Source organism: Malaclemys terrapin, chromosome 2 (genome assembly GCF_027887155.1).
Source record: "Malaclemys terrapin pileata isolate rMalTer1 chromosome 2, rMalTer1.hap1, whole genome shotgun sequence".
Classification (NCBI taxonomy): domain Eukaryota; kingdom Metazoa; phylum Chordata; order Testudines; family Emydidae; genus Malaclemys; species Malaclemys terrapin.
Genome location: NC_071506.1, coordinates 91,414,237 through 91,426,003, shown reverse-complemented (window position 1 = coordinate 91,426,003; position 11,767 = coordinate 91,414,237). Strand labels below are relative to the sequence as shown.

General features: G+C 40.1%; 1 protein-coding gene and 1 long non-coding RNA gene across 2 annotated transcripts in view; one reads left to right on the top strand and one right to left on the bottom strand.

The window, feature by feature from the left end:
* Positions 1-263: 263 nt before the first annotated feature.
* Positions 264-11,767, bottom strand: part of LOC128833082 (uncharacterized) — a 44,420-nt gene continuing 32,916 nt past the window's right edge. Inside the window, exons 4-5 of the long non-coding RNA XR_008444108.1 lie at positions 2,967-3,072; positions 264-454 (exon numbers count right to left, since the gene is read on the bottom strand). This is a non-coding gene — a long non-coding RNA (uncharacterized LOC128833082). The remainder of the gene's footprint in view (positions 455-2,966; positions 3,073-11,767) is intronic.
* Positions 5,901-7,232, top strand: MC2R (melanocortin 2 receptor). The gene has a single exon (XM_054020986.1). It carries the CDS (start codon positions 5,901-5,903, stop codon positions 6,852-6,854), a length of 954 nt encoding a protein of 317 aa, XP_053876961.1. The 3' UTR covers positions 6,855-7,232.

The following is an 11,767-nucleotide window of genomic DNA, read 5'->3' as shown; positions in this document are numbered from 1 at the left end:
GGGCTGGCTTCAAGGTGCCTCTGCACACACAGCCCTAGAGAGTCTAGCTGCCTTAGTGCATTTATTCATTGTTTGCTGACTGAAATCAATGGTACATTGAACATTTATAAACTTTGTAATTAAGAGACTGGGGTCTCTTTGGGCAGAGTTTATTCACTTTATTGAAGAAACAGAATATGTTTACTTGGGGTATTTCAAAGTTGATATTCTATGAAGATAAGAAGGCAGCAGGGTTTGTGTGGATGCATGTGTACTTTTTTTTTTTTAATATTTTCTTTAGCTGTATACTTTGCAAGTCCTTCATTTTGTCCAGATTCTTAGCTAAAAACTCTTCCAATACTTCTGGAGCTTATTGTTGTTAAACATGTCACCTGTAGTCAGTAAAACATCTGTATGGTGCTCTGTTCAACAGAGATGAACATCTGCCATAGAGAGGTTGGCACATATAAAATGTCTGAAATATATAAATTACACAGTACTGTGAGTAATTCCATGGAAACCAAAATGGCTGAAGTAATTCATAAACATCTTCCACAAGGATCACTGCCACAGAAAGCAAATTGGGGCAGCTTTGAGGGCTGACCTGGCCTGCCACGGCTGGGGGACAGCTGAGAAAGACCCCAATACCACTGAATAAAGGAGGTGCAAGGCTGCCCTGCTTTTTTCCATGCACAAGCACAACAATGAATTTCCCTACATGTACTCACTGTGTACAGGGGTGAGTGACTATACAAGTTGCAAGGCAGTGGAAAAATGCCTTGTGCTCTTCCTCACCCAGTTTCACGTTCATCCAGGACTAGCATAGTTCTGACCCACACAGAAGACAAGGTTTTACGACCATTAGGGAACCAGTGCAGAGAATTTCACATCCTTGCTACTTGCCTGAATATTACAGTTCCTTTTCCCTATGCTTTCAAGAATGCAATTAGTTACATGCTGATGAAAATACATTAGAAAATCCTCTACTCACTTGCTTGATATCTTTAAAAAACCCTTTAACAGTGCTTTTAACTGGCATGGCACATAATCAAATGCTACTGGAAAACTGGAAACAAGGGAAAAGGTGATTTGCCATAATTTTTGTAAAATATATTTTATTATAAAAGGGAGCAGTGAATATTGTATTTCTCCTAGCCGCAGTAATGTATCTCAAACATAGGAGTTGGGCTGTCATCTACAAAAAGTCTGAAGTATGCTTTAAGCAGCGCTACATGTAACCAATCAAACCCAGCTTGCAAAACCACCTCTGAATGGAGTCATTATTCCACTACTGGCTATTTTTAGAGGTAGAAAATAAAGTGAACAGACTTCCAATGAGACTTGATGATGAAGATCCTGATTCTGCTCCCATCAAAGTCAATGGGAGTTTTGCCACTGAATTAAATGGAGTAGCTTCAGGACTGAAATGCTGGAGATGCATAACCTGCTCTAGTGATAAAAGCTTTTACAGGAGCAGTGGTTTCTGGATCAAGGAGATATACTTAATCATTTAGAATGCCAACAAGGCTAATGCCACAGTATCTCTAAAAATGCAACTTATCACCTTTCTAGCCTAATAGGTGGCATTTTTCCTAAAATAAACAAAATCTGCAAGCCTGATGTAAATCCACCATTTCTGCCTTATTGATGAGTTTATCGTAGTCATTTTGTGCAGTCCAAGAGAACCCAAGAAAAATCAATACCCATTCAGTGCTCAGTGTATCATGTACCGCCACGGGTTTAGAGAGTAATTATAGTTGCCCTCTCTCTAGGCTGGAGTGCAAAGGTTTTATATCAATGATTCAAATATGGCAAAGAAAGCTAAGAAGTGATGAAAGTTTAAGAAATACCATTTATTCAGTGTGTCTCAAGGGCTTATCACTATATGCATTATAGATCAGAGCTGAAACTACATCTTACCTGGAGGTAGAAGAAAAGGAAAATGAGCCAATTTATAACTTTTTTCTTTTTTCAGTCTAATGAACTAAAGCTCTATTCAGTAACAACTCAAGTGCAGAACTGATTTGCTCCTGAAACGTCCAAGTGCTACCGTCTCTTCAGTGCAATTGTAGTGCACAGAAAATTATATTTCTGGCCAGATCTACAGGGATTTACGCAAAGGGAGCCCTGCATTATGTTTAAGGGCTCAATCCTGTGTAGTGCTGAGAGCCTTCAATTCCCATTGAGGCCAGTAGGAGTTCAGAGTGATCAGTACCTCAAAGGATCAAGTCCTGGGACCTGATTCTCAGTTATGCAAAGGCTCCTTTATGCCCCTTTGACAGTGAAAATGTGCCTTAAGCTACCAAAGTGGTATGAAAAAGAGGAGCACTAGCACCTCTGCCTCCCCATCCTACCCTCATATCGGCTTGGGAGGAAACTGCAGAGAGGAGCTACTCTAGCCACCAGGTTTAGAAGTAGCCAAAGCAGGGGCTGACGGACAAGAAGTAATATAGGGCCCAGCCTGGACCACTCCTGGACCCAGGACTATGCAGGGGAGATGCCCCATACATACTTTGGGGGCATTAGGACCTAGGCGGTGCCTCCCTTCCCCAACCCCCCATGTGGCCTTGGGGAAAAACTGCAAAGAGGTGCCAGCCAGACCCTCCAGCCCATAGACAGAAGCAACCAAAGCAGGGATGCTGGGACATTCATAGAACTTCCTACAGTTTTGACTGGAATTTCTCTGTCCTGTTGCCACTATCCTCCCATTCCCTCACCGTCTCTTCACCTCAGCTTCATTCCACACTTGCTCCTCTTACTTTGTTCTCCCTTGCCCCGTCCCCTTCAACTTCCTGCCCTTCCCTTTTCATTCCAATGACCTGATCCACTCCTAAGTAAACCCACCCCCCAAAAAATTGCAGCACTAATGTGAGGTTTGCTGCCATCACATTGTTTGCTCCGCTTGTGTGTTATAGCCCCTCCCCTGGCCTGTGTCTGTCTTGTTTATTTAGACCATAAGCCCTTCTGTTATCGATTACTGTACTTACATCAGAAAGTTATGTGATTGCAAGTAGTAATGGTGGTCCATGGGATGCTCACTAGAGGGGAGAGTTTGGTCCATCAGACACTAGCTCCATTAAGATGCGGTCCACTCTAGGAAAAGTTTGAGAACCTGCTTTACAAGGGGCTTTTTTCTCCACAATCTCTAAAGAACAGAAAACTTCAGGACAATGGCAAACAGGCCTGTTCCCATATCATTTAAGGTTCAGTAAGTGGCATAACCCTCGCACATGTCATTGTTTGGGTTACAATTATTTTTAATTAAGAAAAAAATTGGAAAAAAAGTATTCAGAAGAAGAAATATGAAATTCTGTTTTTTATTTTGCATTTTTCCCACTCCCCAAATTAACTTTTGTAGACATCCAGTTCATCATATTTCCAGTGAAGCAACACTTGTACAGCCATGTTTTATTGACTGTTATAAGGCACCCTCCAATTCTATTAAAATTAATAGCTGCTTCTAGCCATTGAATGTACACAATTTGTTCTTGCCGCCCAGGGTTTAACAGCATCCACTACTTTTTAATATGCCGTTGATTTGTGTGAATATGATGCCTTACTTACTAGAAGGTCAGGCGAAATAAGCTCAGTGGTATCTGCTGAGTATGGGAACAAAAAGATTTTGTAATGAAACCATATATGAAAAAACATTGATTTAATAAATGCATTTTTCCCTGTGGGAGGTACTTTGCCTAAATCCCATTGAACTACAGTTTTATCTGTTTTTATTAAATGAATCAAATATCAAAATAAAATTGTTCTGAAATTGACTGCTAGCTTTATAAATCCTAAAGCTTCCCTGTGGCAGTAGCTCAGAGAGATGGAAAGCTTGTCTTTCTCACCAACAGAAGTTTGGTCCAATAAAAGATATTACCTCACCAGCCTTGTCTCTGGAAAAATCCCTGTCAATTTACAGACAAAGCTAAATCTCCCATTTTCATTATTAATTACTTCCTGAAGTACCATGCTTTATTTATAATAGAGAATTTTCAGTTAGATGCAGAGCATTTCTGCCATATAATGTAACTCATTTACTCCACATCAGAGCCTTTCAAATAAACACGGGCATTCTCCTGAACATATTCTTTTAAACCTACGTGAAGTGAATTGGAGGTGTTAGTCCAGTTCCTGATGGCTATCAAAAGCCATGACCACAACTTACAACTTTGCTAACAATCTCAGCAGCAGAGAACTCAGTGACTGAACAGTGGTGAACTGTGGTCAAAGCCATTGGCTACTGAAATGGGGCTGAACACAATTGTCTATATTGTGGCTAAACCATATCAAGCACAAATTCAGCTGCACTTATTGCTGACATCCGTTGTCAATAACAGGAGGTTTGCAGTGGGAGGGAGAGTATAGCATAAACAAGGCTTTTATGTGTGCCCCCTTAAAACTAAGGCTATATCTACACTACAGACTTCTGTTCGTATAGCTATGTTGGTTAGGCATATGAAGAGGTGTGATCCCAGATTTATATAGCTTAAAAATCTTTCTTCTGCTGGTTTTAATTATGAACTGAAAGTGGGCATTCTGAATAGCAACAGTAAATGTATTCTGTAATTGGGGGCATAATAATGACAGAAAGATCTAGGTCCTATTGTCCCAAGGACAAAGTAATCCACCAATTTATATCTAAATGAATAGCTACAAGTAGGGTGACCAGATGTCCCATTTTTAAAGGGACAGTCCTATTTTTGGGGCCTATTTAGGCGCCTATTACCCCCCCCCCCCATCCCCCGATCCTGTTTTTTTCATAGTTGCCCTGGTAACCCTAGCTAAGGGCATACAGAGCTTGATCCAATTCCCCTTAAAGTCAATGGAAAGATTCCTGTTGACTTTACTGGGGGTTGGATTGAGGTCATAATAAAAAAAGAGCATCAAGTACACTGAAGCAAGGCTTTCAGCTTTTCAAAATGTTCCTCTGATTTGGCAAACATAACAGTAATTTAGATTGAGATCCAAAGGAAATTCTTGAACAAATTGTACAGTATTTGGGCTGGGCTGTAAAATTTGTTCAAGAATTTCCTTTGGATCTGAACCTAAATTACTGTTATGTTTGCCAAATCAGAAGAACATTTCGATTTACTTGAAAAGTGGCCTCAGACAGCTCCTCCAGCAAAATAATCTCTAATGTACCTATGAAAAATATTTACAAGTTTTCATATGTTATATATATGAACAAGCAGAGATGACCCATGCCTGCTGACAGTGGTGGGGCAGAGTGAGGGCAGCTGGCTTCAGCATTGTTACTGAGCATGCTCAGTCTGTGTGAGCATGCTCAATACAAGCCAGGCAGCAAATCTGGGGGGTGAGGGGCACGTGTCCCCACATGCCTCCCCACGCATCGCCTCAAAACAAGGTAAATATGCTGTTGCCCTACACATCAGCTTCAGTTGGCATTTATCTAGTTTGTTTCATGTAATATTGTCAATCTTGTGAGAAGTACCAAAATTATTCAAAGTAAGCAGCTAGGCAAGTGAACATTGCCAGATATTCAGGGAGTCTGGGATCGATTTCAGCAAATGTAGGAGGCCAAATAAGAAGGGGAATATACTTATCTTTATTCAGCCTTGAAAGGAGTTAACATTTCATTTTCCTTTGAGGTTTGAGCTGATGCTTAGGACAACTCTTACTTTAGCCAAACCAGTTTACTGATGAAAAACATTCATTCCATCACAGTAAATTCATAGGTTGAACTTCAAAATATCTAATTTTGTCACAGAGATGTATTAATTTTCCTCTCACTTACTTTTCTATATATTTTATCATAGGTGGCTGAATACGTCTCGCTTAAGTCTTACAATTGCTCAAGATAGAACCAGAAAGGCTTCACCACAGAAAAGATTATCCAAATGACAGGTCGGTTTCTCAATGAAGTCACGCCTGAGTAATCACATATTTTTCTACAAGCAGAAGAAATGAGGCCTGATAGTGTTTCTCAAATAATGAGACTCCTAGGGCAGACACACATTCCTTCATTTGAAAATATCAGCAATCTCTCCATGAACAGTGACTGCACCCAGGTTGTAGTACCAGAAGAAGTCTTTTTCACAATTGCCATTGCTGGAATACTGGAGAACCTACTTGTCCTTATAGCTGTGATCAAGAATAAGAATCTCCACTTGCCCATGTACTTGTTTATCTGCAGTTTATCAGTTTCGGATATGTTGGTCAGTCTGTACAAAACTTTGGAGAACATCTTGATCATCTTAGGCAAAATGGGGTATCTGACACCTCGTGGAGACTTAGAGACCAAGATAGATGATGTCATGGATTCTTTATTTGTTCTGTCTTTGCTGGGGTCAGTTTTCAGCTTGTTAGCCATTGCAGCTGACCGATACATAACTATATTTTTTGCATTACAGTATCATAACATCATGACACTGAATCGTGCTTTAATCATCCTGGCAGTAATTTGGGCATTCTGTGCGGGGAGTGGCATTGCTATGACCATCTTCTCCCATGAAACAGCTACAGTCATTTCCTTCACTATTCTGTTTCCTTTTATGTTAATTTTTATATTATGCCTCTATATCCACATGTTCCTGCTTGCACGAACTCATGCCAAAAAGATTGCTTCACTGCCTACCAGTGCAGTTCCCCAGAGAGTTAACTTGAAAGGAGCTATTACATTAACTATTTTATTTGGTGTTTTCCTTTGCTGTTGGGGACCCTTTCTTCTTCACATCCTCCTCATGAAGTTTTGCCCACTTAACCCTTACTGTGCTTGTTACATGTCCATTTTCCATGTGAATGCTACACTCATCTTGTGCAATGGCATCATTGACCCTATGATTTATGCGTTCCGAAGTCCAGAATTACGGAGTACATTGAAGAAGATGTTCTGTTGCACCAGGTCAGACTGGAATTAGTGAATACCAAATTTGAAAAATGTTTGTAAAATTAAGCCTACAGTGCCGTGCATAATACTGGTAAGAATGATGTTCAGAATTATAGACACTAACTAAGACCAGAATTCTACAAAAAGGGTATGCATATTCTTAACTTAATACACTTTGGGTAGTCCCATTGACCTCAGTAGAACTATGAATTCAGCCTGCAGCAGGTGCAGAAGGGCTGATCATGGGAATGGAGAGCCTGTGTTCCATCTTAAAAGTAATTAAAATCTTAACCAACTGCTTAACTGAGAAAATGTACTAGGCTGAATTCAACCCTGCAGTGACTCCTTTACAGTACATAGAGATGCACCACAGAGTTTAGGCCACTGAATATTGTATCAGTGCTTTCAATTCAAGGAGAAAATACTATAAAACTCTTCTGGTGAACTAATTAGGAAATTAGCTTTACATTTTTTTCTAAACTGCTTTATTATTATGTTTTCAGAATAAGAAAATATTTATTGTGAACCAATACACACAGATATGGCTGGGTGTTGGCTGGTTTGATTTTCTTGTTTTTATATATAGCTAATTTCAAAAGAGACAAGCAAGTTTTTTTTTTTAAAGTGTCAAAAATGTCATTAGGAGGCTGATGCCAAGCAGGAGATATTTTTGATCCAAAAGACATTTTTAGACAAAGTTTTATAGTAATTGGAAACAGGGATTAAGATTACATGTGTTATTAAATTGTTAACTGAAGTATAGTGTCACAGTCACATCACTATAATACTGTTATTCTGGAGGGTGTTAACGGCTGCCATCAATTGCAGTCTGGTTAAAGCTGATAGGTGTACTAATCACTCTTCTTTCAGGCTAACTGGACTTCATGTGCATTCTTTATAAATAAACAAGACTGCACCAAAGAAATAAGTGATTTGTGTAATCAATTTCTCCTCCTAATAGGAGAAACTCAGCAAGGCCCCAAATATTGGCTAACTGCTTGAGCTAAAGGGGTAACTCTGGTGCCAGTAGTGGGATAAAGTCCCTATGGAGGGAAATTGTGAGCTAATATTCCGGGTGAAGTAAACTGGAACAAATGAGAGGTGCTCATAGAAATCAAAGTTGACCAAATGGAATTAAAACAAGACCAAAAACAAGAATTAAACAAAAGCTGGAGATTTCACAAAAGGAATTAAGGAAATATCTGGAGGTTTCCTGGAAGTGACTGAGAGTTGACCTGCAGTCAGAGATAACATTATTGTTGTGGCAGCAGCCAAAAAGCATCTAGGCAAATTTGGAAGCCCAACCACAAAACCCTCTATTTGGACTGGTAAACTGGATTAGTGAGATGACTAGCAACCTAACTACCTTGGACCAGGAAATAATGGTGACCAAGAAAGCTTTGGCCAACTTGGAACTTGCTAACAATGATGAACTGCAGCAAGAACTTAAGGAGCTAAAAAATCATCTGGAGCAGGAATTCAAAGAATCACAGACCACAGTGGAAGTGATTCCCCATCCATTCTTCCTGGATGGGGAATCAGATCAGCCATAAAACCTGTGTAATACAGGACATTTACAGTATCAAACCTGTTTATAACCCACGCAGGCCCAGAAAGAATAGGTGGGATTCCTCTCATAAATAGTAGGCTTTTGTATTATTTGAGAAAGGGAAAAGTTCCCTAAAAGAGGCTTATTTGGCTCAGTTCATCATCATAGCCTAAATGAATGCTGGGAAGATGGACAAAAGGCAGGGTTCCAGGCAGGAAGTGAAGATGCAAATAGCCACATGCCAACTTTTCACACATCCTCTATACTCTCTCTCAAAAACTTTGTGTTGCTATCTTTTCTTCTCCAAGCTTGTGTATCTTAGGGGTGCTGGGTGAGTTGCTATTACCAGTTAACATTAAGAAGTGGATTGCAGTAACTATTTTAGTGGCCAAAAGAGTTATTTTGAGAAAATGGAAATCTGCAATTCCTCTCTCATATGCAAACTGGCTTAGTGAGCTCTCCACTACTGCATTAATGGAAAAAATGACTGTCTAAATAGAAGTGCTTGGGAAAAAATATGAGGATGTCTGGTCACACATGACTATTGCATACTTTTGCAGTTTAGTATATATTAGTCCCTGATACTCATAGATTATGTTCCCACTTATTTATCTATTTAGTGACTTTAATAATTAATGCCCTGCATGACCTATATGGGTTCAGAGCTGAGGTTGTTTGTATTTTTGTTTTTTCTGGTTTTGCAAATAAGAAATATTAAATTTTGTTATTTATATGCTATTTCCATCTTGTATATATTTATATATGTTTTGTTTTGTTGTGTTTATATTTTATATAAAAACAATAAAAGTAAAATTAAAAAAAGAAAAAGTCCTGACAAGAAAAACACTATGTAAAAATGTAAACAGTGAAGCTTGTATTATTTCTTAAATTATTTATTTTCTTTCTTTCCCTCCCTGTGAGGATGGGCTCCTGGTGTCATCCCTGGCTGGCTGTGGCTCCCACTGTCAGCTCTGGGCAGCTGACTGACAGTGATTTCTAAGTAAAATTGATAAGCCTGATTCATGATCTCGGGCCAGAACTCTCAAATATCAGGATTTTTTTTTTCAGCGACATCATGAGTCAGGCTTAATTTTACTTAGAAATCGCATCTCTTGCGATTAATTCATAAGAGTTGGCATATCTGCACGCATACGCGCACGCACACACCCACTATGTTTAACTCCCTCTTGTACCCCCACTTTTGTCATTCTGATATAGAGCATCGAGCCCAAGATGTAACCAAATACCACTTTGACCACTCTGTTTAGATGTTGAACATAGACCCCCAACAACAGTCTTTTTGTCTGTCTGCCTGCCTTTAGAGTGTAAACAGCGTGAGATTTAGGATTATGCCTTGTCTTTGTTGGGAAGTCACCCAGCATATCTTGGATGCTATCAGATACAAACAATATTTAATAACAAACTAAAAAGAGCTCAGCCACTGTTTTTTGTTTGTGTTTAACTTTATATACGGGGACAGAATATATAACTGTAGTGAGATGAACCAGATCAAAATCTATAGCGAAAGGCAAAGAGTGGGGAACATCCTCCTTGGAACAGTCAGCAAGCTATGGCTACCCAAATGGTGGACCTGGATAAGTAGTTCTATTTCATCCTCAAAATGGGCAGGCTACAGTTTACAAACTGGAAGGAAAAAACACACAAGCAATCTAGTGTAATTTACTTGTGATCCATTACAGACCCAAGATTTTCAAATAGAAGTGCTTCAGTTTAGGCTTCTAAATCAATATTTTGGCACCTAAATAAGTAGCCTGATTTTCAAAAGTGCTGAGTATCTTCAGCTGCTATTTACTTCACCACTTTTGAAAATCAGGCCACTTATTTAGGTGCCAAAATATTGATTTAAGAGCCTAACTTTAGATTCCTGTTTTTGAAAAAATCTTGGACCAGGTCCTCTGTATAAGTCACCTACACTTAACTTACAGGAAAAAAAAAATAAAGAAGAGAGTTTGAAATCACCAATTTAACATGAAACCTAATTAATATTTTAATAGTTATTGCTGCATTGGGGTTATATTCACAAGTTTAGTGATTAATGTTAGAAAGCCAGTGGATTCTCTGCTTGCTATTTTAGTTGACAAGACTCTAGGAAGTGATTGCTTCACTACTATTCACCTACACTTTAATAAAAATAATACTCTTTAAAAACATATTTTTGAGTCAGTATTGAACAGTTGCCCTTCAGGTGCTATAAATTCAGACAATGACTTCACCCTGATAAGCTGGTGTCTGTACTGCAAGGCCTCCTGCTCTGAAATAATTAGTAGATAGCCATCCATCAAGATGTTACGTATTCATTATTCAACAGTGCTTTGACATTGTTTCTGTTGAAGTGTCACTTTTATAGAACACAAAACTCTTGTGAGTTCCTCATTCAAGGAGGATGACTTGTGGTACCAATCTGGAGAACATTCAGTCAAGGCAGCTTCCTAAAGGCATCTTTGTCCCCGACTCCCCTCAAAATATTGATCGAACATAAAGATCTTGAACTCCAGCACATGGCACAATGCATCACCCCTTTCAGCTTTCAGAACTGGTTACTCCATATGTGTGAACAGAATTTCAAGAGCTGATTTTCTGAGTTACTCAACAATGCGAGTCAGACACCAATAGGATAAACCTCCAAGCGTAATTATGTAATGTACTTACTGTTACCATCAATGTAATTTCATATTCAGCTCCCCAATGTCCAGTACTAAAACCCAATTCCTAAATTCCAATATCTGGATCTCTCTTTTAACTTGCATCATTCCATTCACTCCTAATTGGCTGAGCTGGCACTCAACAGCATTTCTCTGGATGTAACACAATACCTTTTGAATGCCACATCTGCTCAATTCCAAAATTTCAAGTAATGTTCTAGGCATCAGTGATTAGAATCCTACTGATCTGGGGGAGATGGGGATTGCAGAATCCCTGCCATCTTTATCACAGCCCCAGGAGGAGGGAGGCAAGCCCGGCCGGGGCTCCGTTCTCCCCGGCAGCCAGAGTGCCGGGAGGAGGGCGGCAAGCCCAGCCGGGGCTCCGCTCTCCCCGGCGGCCAGAGCACCAGGGGGAGGGCGGCGAGCCAAGTCGTGGCCCTGCTCTCCCTGGCGGCCAGAGTGCCGGGGGAGGGCGGCGAGCCCACTGCGGCTCCGCTCTCCCCGGCAGCCGGCGCCGGAGCACCACGCCGGGCCGGGCCTCCCCACTCCAGGTGCCGCCCCAAGCACAAGCTTGGTGGGCTGGTGCCTGGAGCCGGCCCTGGAAGCAGTCATTTAAAGTATCGAGAAATTTTGTCTCTGCATTTTGTCCTGAGGTGACATGTTCCCCATAAATATGGGGATAATTGAAATCCCGCACTATTATTGAGTTTGTTATTTTGATAGCCTCTCTAA

Coding starts and splice junctions, on each gene's coding strand:
- MC2R (XM_054020986.1), top strand. CDS start 5,901: ATGAGGCCTGATAGTGTTTCTCAAATAATGAGACTCCTAGGGCAGACA.